This window comes from Oncorhynchus nerka, linkage group LG14 (assembly GCF_034236695.1).
Source record: "Oncorhynchus nerka isolate Pitt River linkage group LG14, Oner_Uvic_2.0, whole genome shotgun sequence".
Taxonomy (NCBI): domain Eukaryota; kingdom Metazoa; phylum Chordata; class Actinopteri; order Salmoniformes; family Salmonidae; genus Oncorhynchus; species Oncorhynchus nerka.
In genome coordinates, this window is record NC_088409.1 from 23,038,197 (window position 1) to 23,056,419 (window position 18,223).

An 18,223-nucleotide genomic window follows, 5' to 3' on the forward strand; every position below is an offset into this window, starting at 1 on the left:
GCCTCACACAGGAAGCGGCGCAGGTCCTAATCCAGGCACTTGTCATCTCCCGTCTGGATTACTGCAACTCGCTGTTGGCTGGGCTCCCTGCCTGTGCCATTAAACCCCTACAACTCATCCAGAACGCCGCAGCCCGTCTGGTGTTCAACCTTCCCAAGTTCTCTCCACGTCACCCCGCTCCTCCGCTCCCTCCACTGGCTTCCAGTTGAAGCTCGCATCCGCTACAAGACCATGGTGCTTGCCTACGGAGCTGTGAGGGGAACGGCACCTCAGTACCTCCAGGCTCTGATCAGGCCCTACACCCAAACAAGGGCACTGCGTTCATCCACCTCTGGCCTGCTCGCCTCCCTACCACTGAGGAAGTACAGTTCCCGCTCAGCCCAGTCAAAACTGTTCGCTGCTCTGGCCCCCCAATGGTGGAACAAACTCCCTCACGACGCCAGGACAGCGGAGTCAATCACCACCTTCCGGAGACACCTGAAACCCCACCTCTTTAAGGAATACCTAGGATAGGATAAAGTAATCCCTCTCACCCCCCCTCCCCCTGAAAAGATTTAGATGCACTACTGTTCCACTGGAGGTCATAAGGTGAATGCACCAATTTGTAAGTCGCTCTGGATAAGAGCGTCTGCTAAATGACTTAAATGTAAATGTAATCTTCAAAGGGAACTGGAACTTTGTCAGTGGACAAGTGGTCCTCAGAATTAGGGTTCTCAATGGCTGGGGGGCAGCTCCTCACTGTCACTGTCAGAATCTGATTCCTGACTTTCATACTCAGACTCATTGTCAGAATTGTAAAAAAATATCCAGAATTTCTCCATTTGTGAGTTGTCTCCTTTAGAAAGACATTGCTAATGCTACAGCTTATCTCACTAACTACATACATAAACAACACTGAACGGTTCAGAGAGGGAGTGAGAGGTTATGTGATTGACTGCCGGCACATGCCATTTGTATCAATAAATCACTATCAGAAAATGTTTTGTGTGGTAATTATTGATATATATTTACTGTTTTATTCACGTTTTCAAGTAACGGTGATAAACCATGCATTCCGATTCTTGCATAGATTATAATGATACATATTATGTGTGTAAAACACTTTTATGATGAGCTAAGCTAATTCCAGCTATGTGTGTGGGGCCATGTTTGTTGACATACAATGCATTCTGGGTTTCACGTAATCGTCTGTCGGACCAAATATGCTATAACAAAATGAGGTGAGTAAGGGTTCACTAATTTCAGGAAGTGCATACTATACACAGACCAAACTTATCTTGTCTTCTCTTATTATCTTTGGTTTCTGTGAGGGAAAAAAGCCTCCTCGGGTTGCTTTCGATTTCTAGAAAGTGTTTAACGCAATTATTTAGATCAATGGTGAGCTCACCCGTGATGTGATTAATTATAAATAGTAATTGCTATTAGCTAATTCATATTGTAGTTTATGTCAGCCGAGAGATGTAAAAATATGACCTCTTGTGTTGTTGAGTCAATCTTTCCTCAGTTAGCGCTAAGACAAATGTAGCCTACATTTTTCCGGTTTGGATGATTGTGTTATGCTATAGATACTTCTGTGAATATCTGAACATTGTATCCAAAAATAAACTGCTCACATTCTGGACATAACTTTGTAAGGACTGTGTTTGTGTAAATAGTTTCTGAAAAAAGTGTGGCCAGCTCAAATGCTGATTGCTGCGTCATTCGAAACTGTCCATTCTAAATGAGCGTTCTAATCACCCAGGTGTGATCGTAGGCTTCAGGGACCACTGTAGAATGATCACACCCGTGTGATGGTACATGTGAAAGGGCTAGAGCTGAGATGGTTTACAGGAAGTGGTGATAGTTGTGAATCAAATCAAACTTTATTTGTCACATGCGCCGAATACAACAAGTGTAGACTTTACCGTAAAATGCTTACTTACAAGCCCTTAATGTACCCATCGTGTCCGATTTCAAAAAGGCTTTACAGCAAAAGCACAACATATGATTATGTTAGGTCAGAGCCAAATCACAAAAACACACACAGCCATTTTTCCAGCCAAAGAGAGGAGTCACAAAAAGCAGAAATATAGATCAAATTCATCACTAACCTTGGATGATCTTCCTCAGATGACACTCATAGGACATCATGTTACACAATACATGTATGTTTTGATCGATAAAGTGCATATTTATATCCAAAAATCTCAGTTTACATTGGTGTTTTACGTTCAGTAAACATGCGGTGATATTGCAGAGAGCCACATCAATTTACAGAAATACTCATAATAAACATTGATAAAAGATACAAGTGTTATTCAAAGAATTAAAGATAGACTTCTCAGGTTAATGCAACCACTGTGTCAGATTTCAAAAAAACTTTACAGAAAAAGCAAACCATGCAATAATCTGACTACGGCGCTCAGACGACAAAACAAGCCAAAGAGATATCCGCCATGTTGGAGTCAACAGAAGTCAGAAATAGCATTATAAATATTCACTTACCTTTGATGATCTTCATCAGAATGCACTCCCAGGAATCCCAGTTCCACAATAAATGTTTGATTTGTTCGATAAAGTTAATAATTTATGTCCAAATTTCTCCTTGTTTTTTCAGCCCAGTAATCCAACTTCATGACGCGCGATCACTAGGTGCAGACGAAAAGTCCAAAAGTTCTGTTACAGTCCGTAGAAACATGTCAAACGATGTATAGAATCAATCTTTAGGATGTTTTTAACATAAATCTTTAATAATGTTCCAACCGGAGAATTCCTTTGTTTTCAGAAATGCAATGGAACACTAGCTATCTCTCACGTGAACGAGCGTCACGAGCTTGTGGCACTCTGCCAGACCACTGACTCAAAGAACCCTTATGAGCCCCTCCTTTACAGTAGACGCATCAAACAAGGTTCTAAAGACTGTTGACATCTAGTGGAAGCCTTAGGAAGTGCAATTTTACCCCATGGACACTGTGTTTAATCATAGGCCAAGCATTGAAAAAAACTACAAACCTCAGATTTCCCACTTCCTGGTTGGATTTTTCTCAGGTTTTAACCTGCCATGTGAGTTCTGTTATACTCACAGACATCATTCAAACAGTTTTAGAAACTTCAGAGTGTTTTCTATCCAAATATGCACATATTACCAACTGGGACTGAGTAGCAGGCAGTTCACTCTGGGCACGCTATTCATCCAAAAGTGAAAATGCTGCCCCCTATCCCAAACAGGTTAACCTCTTCAGTCGACCCTCTACTTTTTTGAACATTCTGTTAAAAATCGCGCAACATTTCAGCGCCCTGCTACTCATGCCAGGAATATAGTATATGCATTTGCTTAGTCTGTGTGGATAGAAAACACTCAGACGTTTAAAAAACTGGTTAAATCACTGCTGTGGCTTTACCAGAACGGCATTTACATCGAAAAGCACAGGTAAAACTGATCACTGAAAATGGGAAAATATATCCATGCGCTACTTGAACCCATTGATAAAGGTGAACCACAATTAATTGACTGAGGTTCCAGTACCTACAGCTTCCACACGGTGTCTAGAGTCTTGTCATTTCCCTTCTAGTTTTTTCTTGGTCAAACACATGCAGGACACCGTATCTCCTCCGGTCTAGGACCGGATATTTTCGTTGAGTTTCTAGCCGGACATTTTTCCAGACGGACAGCTAATGATCTTTACATCGCCTCCTGATGAATTTTATCGCTTATTAACGTTTACTAATACCTAAAGTTGCATTACAAACGTATTTCGAAGTGTTTTGTGAAAGTTTATCGTCGACTTTTTGAATTTAAAAAAATGACGTTACGTTTTGAAACGATGTTTTTTTCGTTTATCACACAGTCTACATATAACGATATCTAGGCTTTATATGGACCAATTTAATCGAAATAAAGACCCAAATAGTGTTTATGGGACATCTAGGAGTGCCAACAAAGAAGATGGTGAAAGGTAATGAATGTTTTCTATTTTATTGTGCGGTTTGTGTAACGCCGAAATGCTAATTATTTTGTTTATGTCCCCTGTGGGTCTTTCGGGGTGTTGCATGCTATCAGATAATAGCTTCTCATGCTTTCGCCGAAAAGCATTTTAAAAATCTGACTTGTTGCCTGGATTCACAACGAGTGTAGCTTTAATTCGATACCCTGCATGTGTATTTTAATGAACTTTTGAGTTTTAACTAATACTATTAGCATTTAGCGTAGCACATTTGCATTTCCAGAGCTCTAGTTGGGACGCAAGCGTCCCGAGTAGAAGCAACAGGTTAACCAACAGTGCAGTTCAAGAAGAATAAATAATTTACCAAGTAGACTAAAAAATAAAAAGTAACACAATAAGAATAACATAACAAGGTTATATACAGGGTGCACCGGTACTAAGTCAGTGTGCGGGGGTACAAGCTAATTGAGGTAATCTGTACATGTAGGTGGGGGCGAAGTTACTAGGCATAGGTAACAAACAAACAGAGAGTAGCAGCAGTGTACAAAAGGGAGGGGGGGGGGGTCAATGTAAATTGTCCGAATTGTTCAGCAGTCTTATGGCTTGGGGTAGAAGCTGTTGAGGAGCCTTTTGGTCCTAGACTTGGCGCTCCGGTACCGCTTGCCGTGCGGTAGCAGAGAAAACAGTCTATAACTAAGGTGACTGGAGTCTCTGACAATGTTATGGGCTTTCCTCTGACACCGCCTATTATATAGGTCCTGAATGGCAGGAAGCTCGGCCCCAGTGATATACTGGGCCATTCGCACTACCCTCTGTAGCGTCTTATGGTCAGATGCCGAGCAGTTGCCATACCAGGCGGTGATGCAACCCGTCAGGATGCTCTCGATGGTGCAGCACTAGAAACTTTTGAGGATTTGGGGACCCATGCCAAATCTTTTCAGTCTCCTGAGGGGGAAAAGGTTTTGTCGTGCCCGCTTCACAACTTTCTTGATATGTTTGGACCATGATAGTTTGTTGGTTATGTGGACACCAATGAACTTATAACCCGCTCCACTACAGCCACATCGATGTTAATGGGGGCCTGTTCGGCCCGCCTTTTCCTGTAGTCCACGATCAGCTCCTTTGTCTTGCTCACATTGAGGGAGAGGTTTTTGTCCTGGCACCACACTGCCAGTTCTCTAACCTCCTCCCTATAGACCATCTCATCATTGTTGGGGATCAGGCCTACCACTGTTGTGTCGTCAGCAAACTTAATGATGGTGTTGGAGTCGTAATTGGCCATGCAGTTGTGGGTGAACAGGGAATAAAGGAGGGGACTAAGTACACACCCCTCAGGGGCCCCAGTGTTAAGGATCAGCGTAGCAGACGTGTTGTTGCCTAATCTTACCACCTGGGGGCGGCCAGTCAGGAAGTCCAGGATCCAGTTGCAGAGGGAGGTGGTTAGTCCCAGAGTCCTTACCTTTAGTGATGAGCTTCGTGGGCACTATAGTGTTGAACGCTGAGCTGTAGTCAATGAACAGCATTCTCACATAGGTGTTCCATTTGTCCAGGTGAGAAAGGGCAGTATGGAGTGCAATTGAGATTGCATCATCTGTGGATCTGTTGGGGCTGTATGCGATTTGGAGTGGGTCTAGGGTGTCCGGGAGGATGCTGTTAATGTGAGCCATGACCAGCCTTTCAAAGTACTTCATGGCTACTGACGTGAATAATCATAATAAACATTGAATAAAGATACAAGTGTTATTCACAGAATTAAAGATAGACTTCTCCTTAATGCAACCGCTGTGTCAGATTTCAAAAAAACTTCACGGAAAAAGCATAATCTGAGAACGGCGCTCAGAACCCACAACAGCCAGAGGAATATCCGCCATTTTGGAATCAACAAAGTTAGAAACAACACCATAAATATTCACTTACCTTTGATGATCTTCTTCAGAAGGCACTCCCAGGAATCCCAGTTCGACAATAAATGACTGATTTGTGCCATAAAGTTCCATCATTTATGTCCAAATAGCCACTTGTTGTTAGCGTGTTCAGCCCAGTACTCCATCTTCATGAGGCGCAGGCACTTCATCCAGACAAAAACTTGAAAAGTTCCGTTACAGTCCTTTAGAAACATGTCAAACGATGTATGGAATCAATCTTTAGGATGTTTTTAACATAAAACATCAATAATGTTCCAACCGGAGAATTCCTTTGTCTTCAGAAAAGCACTGGAACGAGAGGTAGCGCGCGTCATGAGAACAAGGCTCTCTGCCAGACCACTGACTCAAAGAGCTTTTATGAGCCCGTCCTTTATAGTAGAATCGTCAAACCAGTTTCTAAAGACGGTTGACATCTAGTGGAAGCCGTAAGAAGTGCAACTTTATCCATATCTCAATGTGTATTCGGTTGGCCAAGCTTTGAAAAATTACTAACCTGATTTTTCTCAGGTTTTCATCTGCCATATGAGTTCTGTTATACTCACAGACATCGTTCAAACAGTTTTAGACACTTCAGAGTGTTTTCTATCCAATACTAATAATAATATGCATATATTAGCATCCGGGACAGAGTAGGAGGCGGTTCCCAAATGGCACGCTATTCATCCAAAAGTGAAAATGCTGCCCCCTATCCCAAAAAGGTTAAGGTACTCAGACGAGCAATACCTCTAGACTTCTTTAAAATTAGACATCGTGCACTAGCTGTTATTGCCAAAAAGACACACACACCCACCCCTCATCTTACCAGAGGTAGCGGCTCTGTTCTGACGGTGCATGGAAAATCCCGCTAGCTCTATGTTGTCCATTGTCTCTGTTTCCCCTCATGCCTTTGTCAGAGATTGTTTGTATTCCAGTATTGTATATATTTTTGTATTGGTGCACATCGGGTCCTCATACCCATTTTTGTTATTTGTTACATTTAGTGTTTGGAGTAAGTTTCGTTAATTGTTATTAAATAACTCCATTACACTCAGTTTGAATCTCCTGCGCCTGACTTCACGCAAAATATTTGGATCTGGGCCTGTCCCAGTGAAAGCAAGTTATCCTTCTCGTCAGACTCATTAAAGGAAAAGGTTTCTTCCAGTCCGTGGTGAGTAATCGCTTTTCTGATGTCCAGAAGTTATTTTCGGACATAAGAGACGGCAGCAGCAACATTATGTACCCAATAAGTTAAAAAATAAGTTACACAAAACACACAAAAAATAACAAAATAGCACAATTGGTTGGGAGAATGTAAAAGGTCCACCATCTTTGAACGAGTCTTTGTCGTGCTTGTTGCTGTAATCAGGCAACACCACACCCCTCAGAGAAGCATGTGATATTAGTCTGACTGCTATTTCACACATGCAGACACGCATACACTCACTCACTCACACACACACACACACACACACACACACACACACACACACACACACACACACACAAGACTGATTGTAGAACTACAGTGGTACTAAATGACCGGCACTATCTTGCCTTGTTGCCTCTCTACTGTAAAGTCTTGTATGTGGTGTGTTTCCCATGAGATAAAGGATAAATAAGCAGTGCTTGACTTGGGCAGGAGCTCACCGTAGCTGAGTACCAGCACCTCAAGTTCTTTTCTGCTTGAGCTCCTGTTCCTCTTATAGAATATTATCTCAAAAGTATTGTGGAGCTCCTGCACCTAAATATAAACAGTACCGCCAACCAAAATGATTACCGGAACCAATTTCAGTCCATGTCAAGCACCGTAAATAAGTCACACCACCGTGTGTGATGCCTCTGCTCACAGGATGTTGTGTATGATGCCTCTGTTCACAGGATGTTGTGTGTGTGATGCCTCTGTTCACAGGATGTTGTGTGTGTGATGCCTCTGTTCACAGGATGTTGTGTGTGATGCTTCTGTTCACAGGATGTTGTGTGTGATGCCTCTGTTCACAGGATGTTGTGTGTGTGATGCCTCTGTTCACAGGATGTTGTGTGTGATGCTTCTGTTCACAGGATGTTGTGTGTGATGCCTCTGCTCACAGGATGTTGTGTGTGATGCCTCTGTTCACAGGGCATGTCACCTATAGTCACTAGATGACCACGCTAAACAGGACAAACGTGTGAAAATGTATATAGAAGAGCACTTTCACTATTTGTTAGTCTGGTCATCCTCAGATTTGATGTGGCCGGAAGAAATGGCAGCAGTTTTATGGGCGCCCAACCAATTGTGTTAGTATGTGGGTTTTTTCAAGTTATTTGTAACTTATTTTGTACTGAATGTTTCTGCAACCATATCTTATGGCAAAAAGAGCTTCTGGATATCAGGACAGCGATCACTCACCTCGGATTAGACAAAGAGCTTCTGGATATCAGGACAGCGATCACTCACCTCGGATTAGACAAAGAGCTTCTGGATATCAGGACAGCGATCACTCACCTCGGATTAGACAAAGAGCTTCTGGATATCAGGACAGCGATCACTCACCTCGGATTAGACAAAGAGCTTCTGGATATCAGGACAGCGATCACTCACCTCGGATTAGACAAAGAGCTTCTGGATATCAGGACAGCGATCACTCACCTCGGATTAGACAAAGAGCTTCTGGATATCAGGACAGCGATCACTCACCTCGGATTAGACAAAGAGCTTCTGGATATCAGGACAGCGATCACTCACCTCGGATTAGACAAAGAGCTTCTGGATATCAGGACAGCGATCACTCACCTCGGATTAGACAAAGAGCTTCTGGATATCAGGACAGCGATCACTCACCTCGGATTAGACAAAGAGCTTCTGGATATCAGGACAGCGATCACTCACCTCGGATTAGACGAAGAGCTTCTGGATATCAGGACAGCGATCACTCACCTCGGATTAGACAAAGAGCTTCTGCATATCAGGACAGCGATCACTCACCTCGGATTAGACGAAGAGCTTCTGGATATCAGGACAGCGATCACTCACCTCGGATTAGACAAAGAGCTTCTGGATATCAGGACAGCGATCACTCACCTCGGATTAGACAAAGATTTTTTTCTTCAACAAGCAAGACGCACAGGACATTCTCCAAACACCCTACAGGGCCAACATCCCGTTATTTGCAAGAGGAAGAAACGCAGGTACAGGGGACACAGAGCGGGATGCCTCGTGAGGACCCGCAGACGGCGAGTGGGGGTAAGTTGCCGTTACCGTCAATAATAATCGCCAACGTGCAATCATTGGACAGTAAATTAGACAAGGTACGATCACGAATATCCTACCAACGGGACATCAAAAACGGTAATATCCTATGTTTCACGGATATGGATATTCAGCTAACAGGATATAAACTGCACCGGCAGGATAGAACAGCACACTCCGGTAAGACGAGGGGGGCGGTCTGTGCATATTTGTAAACAACAGCTGGTGCATGAAATTTGAGTCTCGAGATTTTGCTTGCCTGAAGTAGAGTATATGGTGATAAACTGTAGGCCACACTACTTGCCTAGAGAGTTTTCAGCTATACTTTTCATGGCTGTTTATTTACCACCACAGACTCAGTCTATAAAAAAAGTGGTCAGATGAAGCAGATGCTAAACTACAGGACTGTTTTGCTATCACAGACTGGAACATGTCCCGGGATTCTTCTGATGACATTGAGGAGTACACCACATCAGTCACTGGCTTTATCAATAAGTGCATCAAGGACGTCGTCCCCACAGTGACTGTACGTACATGTCCCAACCAGAAGTTATGGATTACAGGCATGATTCGCACTGAGCTAAAGGGCAGAGCTGCCACTTTCAAGGTGCGGGACTCTAACCCGGAAGCTTACAAGAAATCCTGCTATTGCCTGCGACGAACCATCAAACAGGCAAAGCGTCAATACAGGGCTAAGTTTGAATCATAATACACCGGCTCCGACGCTCGTCAGATGTGGCAGGGCTTGCAAACTATTACAGACTACAAAGGGAAGCACAGCCGCGAGCTGCCCAGTGACACGACCCTACCATACTCTCTTTGAGGCAAGCAACACTGAGGCATGCATGAGAGTATCAGCTGTTCCGGACGACTGTGTGATCACGCTCTCCGTAGCTGACGTGAGTAAGACCTTTAAACAGGTCCACATACACAAGACTGCGGGGTCAGATGGATTACCAGGATGTGTGCTCCGGGCATGTGCTGACCAACTGGCAGGTGTCTTCACTGACATTTTCAACATGTCCCTGATTGAGTCTGTAATACCAACATGTTTCAAGCAGACCACCATAGTCCCTGTGCCCAAGAACACAAAGGCAACCTGCCTAAATGACTACAGACCCATAGCACTCAAGTCCGTAGCCATGAAGTGCTTTGAAAGGCTGGTAATGGCTCACATCAACACCATTATCCCAGAAACCCTAGACCCATTCCAATTTGCATACCACCCAAACAGATCCACAGATGATGCAATCTCTATTGCACTCCACACTGCCCTTTCCCACCTGGACAAAAGGAACACTTATGTGAGAATGCTATTCATTGACTACAGATCAGCGTTCAACACCATAGTACCCTCAAAGCTCATGACTAAGCTAAGGATCCTGTGGCTAAACACCTCCCTCTGCAAATGGAACCTGGACTTCCTGACGGGTCGCCCAAAGGTGGTGAGGGTAGGTAGCAACACATCTGCCACGCTAATGCTCAACACTGGATCCCCCCAAGGGTGCATGCTCAGTCCCCTCCTGTACTCCCTGTTCACCCACGGCTGCATGGCCTGGCACGACTCCAAATTACACAACAGTAGCCTGATGACGAGACAGCCTATAGGGAGGAGGTCAGAGACCTGGCCGGGTGGTGCCAGAATAACAACCTATCCCTCAACAAATCAAGACTAAGGCGATGATTGTGGACTACAGGAAAAGGAGGACCGAGTACACCCCCATTCTCATCGACGGGGCTGTAGTGGAGCAGGTTCAGAGTTTCAAGTTCCTTGGTGTCCACTTCACCAACAAACTAGAGTGGTCCAAACACACCAAGACAATCGTGAAGAGGGCACGACAAAGCCTATTCCCCCTCAGGAAACTAAAAAGATTTGGCATGGGTCCTGAGATCCTCAAAAGGTTCTACAGCTGCAACATCGAGAGCATGGTTGGTTGCATTACTGCCTGGTACGGCAATTACTCAGCCTCCGACCGCAAGGCACTACAGAGGGTAGTGCGTACGGCCCAGTACATCGCTGGGGCTAAGCTGCCTGCCATCCAGGACCTCTACACCAGGCGGTGTCAGAGGAAGGCCCTAAAAATTGTCAAAGACCCCAGCCACCCCAGTCATAGACTGTTCTCTCTACTACCGCATGGCAAGCGGTACCGGAGTGCCAAGTCTAGGACAAAAAGGCTTCTCAACAGTTTTTACCCCCAAGCCATAAGACTCCTGAACAGGTAATCAAATGGCTACCTGGACTATTTGCATTGTGTGCCCCCCCAACCCCTCTTTTACGCTGCTGCTACTCTCTGTTTATCATATATGCACAGTCACTTTAACTATACATTCATGTACATACTACCTCAATTGGCCCAACCATTGCTCCCGCACATTGGCTAACCGGGCTATCTGCATTGTGTCCCGCCACCCGCCAACCCCTCTTTACGCTACTGCTACTCTCTGTTCATCATATATGCATAGTCACTTTAACCATATCTACATGCACATACTACCTCAATCAGCCTGACTAACCGGTGTCTGTATGTAGCCTCGCTACTTTAATAGCCTTGCTACTTTATATAGCCTCACTATTGTTTTTCACTGTCTTTTTACTGTTGTTTTTATTTCGTTACTTACCTATTGTTCACCTAATACCTTTTTTGCACTATTGGTTAGAGCCTGTAAGTAAGCATTTCACTGTAAGGTCTACACCTGTGGTATTCGGCGCATGTGACAAATAAACTTTGGTTTGATTTATATATTCAATCAAAACCTCAATAAAAATAAATAAAAAGTTTGATTTTCTACTTTAGAATATTAATGTTCACAATTTCCCTGAGGGGTGTATGGAGCCAGTCAGCCAATAAGGTAGCCCTACAGGTTAGCTTGGCCAGTTTGGAGAACGCTGCAGTTTTACCACATTCTTCTTAACTAAAAAGTTGTAAAATGAATAACTCCAGTCAGAATAAGAGGTATTTACGCTCATTCAAAGACATTAGACATATGCAGGGATTTCTCCTCTCTGTATGTTTTCTGTTGTTGTTTTTTTGTAGGGGAAGTCCAGGAAGAACCAGAGCAAAATGGTGGATTGGTTACAATGGTGATACATTCATGTGAAGTAATTATTAACTTTAGATAATATATATGCCTATTATAATTCGTTCAGTAACTAGTTCACATGAAGAAGAGAACAGAACATTGCAGTTTCCATTTCCATCAGATAAAGAGGGACAAGGAGAGGAAAGGGGAGGGGAGAGTGGGGTGTGGTAATCAATGTTTAAAACCAACAGCCCATCCCTCTCTTCCTCACTCCCTCTCTCTCTCTTTCTCTGACTGTCCAACTCCTCGCACAACTTCGGTGAGTGAAAACTAAACCTAGTAAAACATGTACCTGAGTGCCTCGCTGATAAAAACCTTCAGTTTGTTTTAGCTGTGTTTATTTATGATGTGTTAGATGTGCCAAATTATACTTTCTCATCTGGTGGTTTACAACATTTATTTCTAATTGTGTGTAGTTTAATGTTTTATACTTGACTGCAAAAGTATGAATGACTTCAGGGTGTGCTTTGCAACAGTTAGTAAGCGCCTGTCCACACTGTTTATGATCTTGAGCCAAGCTCTGCGGAGGCGTAACTCTGTCTGCCTTTCCATTCAAACGTGTGGCTGCTACTCAGAGCACTACGCAGTTTAGATGAAAGAATCTCTCTTCTCTTCCTCCTCCTCCTCCCCTCTCTCTCTTCCTCCCTCAATCCTTCCATAGTGCAGAACACTACCTCTTTCTATCCTCCACACCCCCCCTCTCTCTTCTGCTCTCTCTGTCCTTACCATAAACTCTCTCTCCCCTCGCTCTGACCATTCTGTGAGTAGAGTGTTTCTAGTTATCAGATGGGCAGTCAGAGGGGTGGTAAGAAGGTGTGTCTGGTTGGATGCCTGCTGGTCCTGGGGCAGCTGACAGTGACTCAGAGAGAGATCAGTGGAGTCCACCACAGTGACTGGGGTTGTTCCTTACAACTATAATGTTGTGCTTACCATGTTCGTACTGTATGGTTGCCTTAACGTCCTTATTTGACCGCACTTACTGCCATTCACACTGGAGAGGAGGGTCAGCTAAATGAGAGATTTACATTACAGACGTTTCCTTAAACTCAGAAGCTTCACACCACCTTGACTACGAGTAGGCAGAGAAAGAGAGAAGAGAGAGAGCAACCTCCCTACATAGTGGCGAGATATGTGAAGGGACAGAGTGAAGAGACACACCTTAAGCAAACTAGATAGAAAGAGGGTGGAGACAGGTGAGGGATGGGGGAGGTGCTGGGATTTCTATGTTATCGTTTGCCTGAAATTACCAGCGCGCCTTTCTGCCTGCCCACCAATTTCCTACAATCTGTCTTTTTGTCTGTGTCTGTCCCTCTCTCTCTATATATATATATATACTTCTATCTTTCTCTCCTTAAAATCCCCCAGAGTTAATGAGATAGACATGCAAGGGCGTTGGCTAGAGCCATGTCTGTTTGTGTTTAAACAACTCAGCCCCCTCTTCTCTTCCTTTCTCCCCTCCATATCCGCCTCTCTCTCTCTTCCTTCTCTCGCCGCCTCTCTCCCTATGTCTCCATCTCTCCACCTCTCTCCCTCTCTAATTGCCTCTGTTGCGTTGTTCTCCATCTCTCCTCCCCCTCTCTTTCTCTTTCTCCCTTTGTGGTAGAGATGTAGAACCTGTTTGCAGTAGTGGGGTGTGGTGTGTGTGTAGTTAAGTCTTTGCTTTGTGTGCAACAACCGTTAATATTCTTTAAACCCTCTATTCAACCTGAACCTTATGTTTAAACATGATTAACCAGTGCCAACATGACTTTATTTCCCAGACATTTATGGAGTGGTGACCCGGATGTAAGATAACATAGATTTGAATTGATAATACTGTAAATTAATAACCTAAATTTGTACCTCCATTCTCTCTCTGTCTCTGTCTGTGTGTGTGTGTGTGTTGTAGTCACCATGTCACAGGTCCAGCAGGGTATGGCATTGCTCATCTCAGCCTTCCACAAGTACTCTGGCAAGGAGGGCGACAAGACGACCCTGAGCAAGGGAGAACTCAAAGATCTGCTCAACGCTGAGCTTGGAGAGATCATGGGGGTGAGTGGATCCTAGGAACAGTTCAGTTCAATCATGCTTTATTAGCAGCACGACCAAATACAATACTGCTAAAGACGGACACTATTGAAATATTGAATTGCTTGGAACATCACAAACACATGACCCACCTCATCCAATAGAATAACTTAATCTCTCACACCTTTATAAACACATAACGACTGTATGGATTCTAGTTTGAACTGCTGAAATCAAAGTCTCACCCATTACCTTTCTCTCTCTCTGATCATTATAACAGAAAAACACTGACCAGGCAAAGGTTGACAAGATCTTCAAAGATCTGGACGCTAACTCAGATGGCATTGTGGACTTCCAGGAGTACGTCACACTGGTGGCATGCCTGACCATGATGTGCAATGAGTTCTTCACCAAGAAGTGAAACAGCTCCCCCTGCCCACTCTCCACAGAACAGCAGCTCTTGCTCCATGAGTGAATTCATGATAAGATTAGCAAGATCCTCAATGCAGGTTCAGAGGGACAGAGATGCAGGTTTACACACATACACAAAAAAAGGGTTGGGTTGATTATACACACAGACAGGTGAAGGACACAGACACTACAATCTCAAGAGATGGAGAGGAAGCTCTTTTTACTTAACTAGGCAAGTCAGTTAAGAACAAATTCTTATTTTCAATGACAGGGTAGGAACAGTGGGTTAACTGCCTGTTCAGGGGCAGAATGACATATTTGTACCTTGTCAGCTCGGGGATTTGAACTTGCAACCTTTCGGTTACTAGTCCAACTCGCTAACCACTAGGCTACCTTGCCGCCTTTGGTTTGTTTAAAGTGAAAAACGAAATAAACAATTTTAATATGTTTGGAAGAAGCTGACTTATCATTTGTGCAGGTGTGTGTGTGTTTGTGCATGTGTGATTGTGTTTGTGTATGTGTAATTGGCTGTGTATGTCCTAAATAGGATATAGCAAGCAACATGAATCAAACATGAACCTTTGTTTTCAGACACCGGGTGAAATAATAAAATAGTTGATTATGTCAACGTAACCCAAAACATTAAATTAAATTAGGGGTTTAAGGCATACCCTATATTTGACTACTTAAATACGTCAAAATATTGTTATCTACTCCAGAGGCAGTAAGAATACAGGAAGTCAACTGTTACTGTGAAGGTTAAATAGAGCCACATATAGAACCATCTCCAAGATGAAGCCTCCTACCCAGCAACATGAAACAACAAAGATAATATCCCAATAATGATACTGTATCACAGGTCTCCATAGAGAACCATCTCCAAGATGAAGCCTCCTACCCAGCAACATGAAACAACAAAGATAATATCCAAATAATGATACCGTATCGCAGGTCTTCATAAAGAACCATCTCCAAGATGAAGCATCCTACCCAGCAACATGAAACAAAGATAATATCCAAATAATGATACTGTATCGCAGGTCTCCATAGAGAACATATTGGACAATACTGAAGATGAAATTTAAGATTAGCCGTAGTCCAGCAATCGCCTAGTCTTAGATTAAATCTGCCGTAGAGCCCACCATTTACACAAGCACACGCAACGTAACATGCAAGCCAAGGGGGCCCATTGTATAATTTCCTACTAACGAAGAAACCGGAAGTGTGATTGTTTTGTTCTGTAGAAGGTGTTATGGCGGCGCCAGTGGAGGGAATTTCAAAATTGAGCAGATCCTGCTAAATAGAGTTAATCTAATCTCATGTATTAATAGTGAAAACTACAAGAAACGCGTGAGCTGTCATTCGGGGCGCTTCCTCATAACAGTAAGAATAAATGACATGATTGAATTTGCATAGCTTTAGTTAACGTTAGCTAGCTAATTAGCCAAACAAACCCTATAACGTTAGCTGGCTAGTAGTACAACAAGTACAGTTAGCTGGCTAACTGACTGGTGAACTCTCTAGCATGTCTGCTGTCGTCGTTAGCTAGCTAGCTGGCTGTGTGCTGAAAGCTCCCACTGAATGGAATCTAGCCAGAGATCTAACGTTAGCTAGATAACGTCACATCGTCATATCTGGTTGGAAGTGTAAAGTTAACGTTATTCAACCTACACTACAGATCCAACAATGGTAAGGGACTGGGTTGGGCATAGGACTCAAAATATGTTCAGTTTGCTCCATCAAAAAGGTTAGGTTAGGGGGTGTTCGGCAAAGTGATAATGTAACTGCCATTCAGAACCATACAAAATATTCTGGGCATTGACTGCCTTTGCCTTGTATCTTACCTAACATCAGTAACAGAGCCTTCACCTAAAGATAAAGACCCAGACTGGTGACCTAAGATGACCAGAGTAGGTCCCCTGCAGCAGCGTCCTCTAGCAGGGTGCAGTGACCCAGACATCTGGCTGGTCCCCCTGCCTGCCCCGGTGCCCCTGGTCCCCGCTAGCCTCCTGCGGTGCCCGGAACTGGACCTGTCTCTCCCCCTCAGCCCAGACCCGCCACGGCCCAACCCGGCTAGCCTGCTGAGAGGACGCAGCCACCGGCAGGTCAGTCTGACACATATATACACACACACACACACTGACGGACAGTCACAGATGGTGCTTTTCTCAGTTGTCAAGACAGCCGTAGAAATGATGAGAGATCTGTGTGTGTCGGTCTGTGTTTTTGGAGAGACATCACTGAAGTGTGTGCCCCTGACTCTACAGGTGCGATTTGCCTCCGAGGAGCCTGTGGTTGTCACGGTGATAGCAGAGCCTAGCAAAGACCCTCCACCTTGGCAATGCCCTGGACACTCCAGCAGTTACTCAAAGGGGAAAAGACTCCATGGTAACTAACCCTCCTGGTCTAGAGTCTGATGTACTCATGTTCCCCTGCACAGGAGTTGCATGCATCAACCAATGGTTGTGTGCTACGTCATGGACTGTGCCGTCGCACCAGATTGCTATAACGTAATGTGGTTAGGCTGATACATGAAATACCTATCCAGGTGTTATAAGATCTGGCATGAGTCAGCAATGTCTGAGCAGAGAACTGGTCAATATCTCTTCCTGTATTCCTCACATAGGTGGAGAACTGCGTTGGATGGCAAGGTCAGAAACCAATGAGGAGGCTCCCTTTGAGGAGAGGGGTGGCAGCCTCCCTGAAGGGACGGAGTTAAATACTACTCTGGCTCTGAGGGCTGAGCTAGATAACGTGGCAGGGGCAGAGTTTAACTCCCAGAAGGCCGTGCAGGAGCAACTACAGAAGTCAGACAGAACCAAGAACAGCATCAGCGCCCGGGCTACAGAGGGTAGCACACAGAAACACACACATGCCGACATTAACACACACAGAACACCCACATGCAGATATAAACACACACAGAAACATACACAGAACACCCACATGCAGATATAAACACACACCACACACTAACTAAGTGTATGTCCTGTCTTTGTCTATAGGGGTGAACGTCCCTCCATCCCAGCACCTCTACAGGGCATTGGTCAGTGTGAATGTGGAGGAGGAGGAGCTTATCAGCCAGGCTCTACGTGACAGGCTTCAGCTGGTCTCGCCCACATGCAGCCATGGCAACAAGGCAAGTCCCTCTCACTGACCCCATCTGATTACATTTACGTGTGTGTGTAAGTAATATGTAAATAAAAGTGTGTGTAGAGCGAAATCACTCATGACCTGCAACTGGTCCATAACTGTATTTGTAATCCGTGTGTGTGTGAGAGCAGAAAGAGGACAGTCCTGACCTGCAGGTTTTCTTCAGGGGGGATCTGCTGCGAGAGAAGCCCCTCCTACCAGGGGAGGAGATTACCATACCACGCCCCCAGCCCATCCCACGCCCCGCAGACACAACCTTCGACCTCTACCACAGACACACATGCTGGGAGGCTGGACCCTGACACACACACACTTACTCTGAACCTCTAGACTGAAAGGCCCTGTCCCAAAACTTAAGAAGAGCATTATCCCTTCTTTCCCTCCCTACCTCCGTCATTCTCAGATATAAATATGATATTTTATACTAATTTAAGATATTAAAGGAATGAACCTGTATCATGTTGATGAGCGATCTTTACTGCTTGCGTGTGTGCTTGAGCCTTCGTTTCGTTTGTGCT

General features: G+C 44.3%; 2 protein-coding genes across 4 annotated transcripts; both read left to right on the top strand.

Moving 5' to 3' along the window:
- Positions 1–12,288: 12,288 nt before the first annotated feature.
- LOC115124252 (ictacalcin-like) lies at positions 12,289–14,999 on the top strand. The gene is made up of 3 exons (XM_029653650.2): positions 12,289–12,393; positions 14,023–14,165; positions 14,422–14,999. The coding sequence occupies exons 2-3, from the start codon at positions 14,028–14,030 to the stop codon at positions 14,560–14,562; spliced, it is 279 nt and encodes a 92-aa protein (XP_029509510.1). The 5' UTR covers positions 12,289–12,393; positions 14,023–14,027; the 3' UTR covers positions 14,563–14,999.
- A 591-nt stretch (positions 15,000–15,590) lies between these two features.
- On the top strand, positions 15,591–18,161 carry LOC115124256 (protein phosphatase 1 regulatory subunit 35-like). 3 transcript variants are annotated; one of them, XM_029653653.2, is made up of 6 exons: positions 15,591–15,935; positions 16,407–16,657; positions 16,820–16,940; positions 17,179–17,403; positions 17,558–17,691; positions 17,837–18,161. In XM_029653653.2, the coding sequence occupies exons 2-6, from the start codon at positions 16,454–16,456 to the stop codon at positions 18,005–18,007; spliced, it is 855 nt and encodes a 284-aa protein (XP_029509513.2). In that variant the 5' UTR covers positions 15,591–15,935; positions 16,407–16,453; the 3' UTR covers positions 18,008–18,161. The 3 variants fall into 3 exon arrangements, with proteins under 3 accessions (XP_029509513.2, XP_029509517.2, XP_064883857.1); XM_029653657.2 differs by having other exon boundaries at positions 15,594–15,935; positions 17,872–18,161; XM_065027785.1 differs by lacking the exon at positions 15,591–15,935 and adding an exon at positions 15,943–16,241 and having other exon boundaries at positions 17,872–18,161.
- Positions 18,162–18,223: the final 62 nt, after the last annotated feature.

Bases quoted from the DNA above. Each gene is read 5' to 3' on its own strand.
- LOC115124252 (XM_029653650.2), top strand. From the start codon at position 14,028: ATGTCACAGGTCCAGCAGGGTATGGCATTGCTCATCTCAGCCTTCCAC. The intron at 14,166-14,421 runs GTGAGTGGATCC...TCATTATAACAG, and splicing joins AGCTTGGAGAGATCATGGGG to AAAAACACTGACCAGGCAAA.
- LOC115124256 (XM_029653653.2), top strand. From the start codon at position 16,454: ATGACCAGAGTAGGTCCCCTGCAGCAGCGTCCTCTAGCAGGGTGCAGT. The intron at 16,658-16,819 runs GTCAGTCTGACA...CTGACTCTACAG, and splicing joins GAGGACGCAGCCACCGGCAG to GTGCGATTTGCCTCCGAGGA. The intron at 16,941-17,178 runs GTAACTAACCCT...TTCCTCACATAG, and splicing joins AAAGGGGAAAAGACTCCATG to GTGGAGAACTGCGTTGGATG.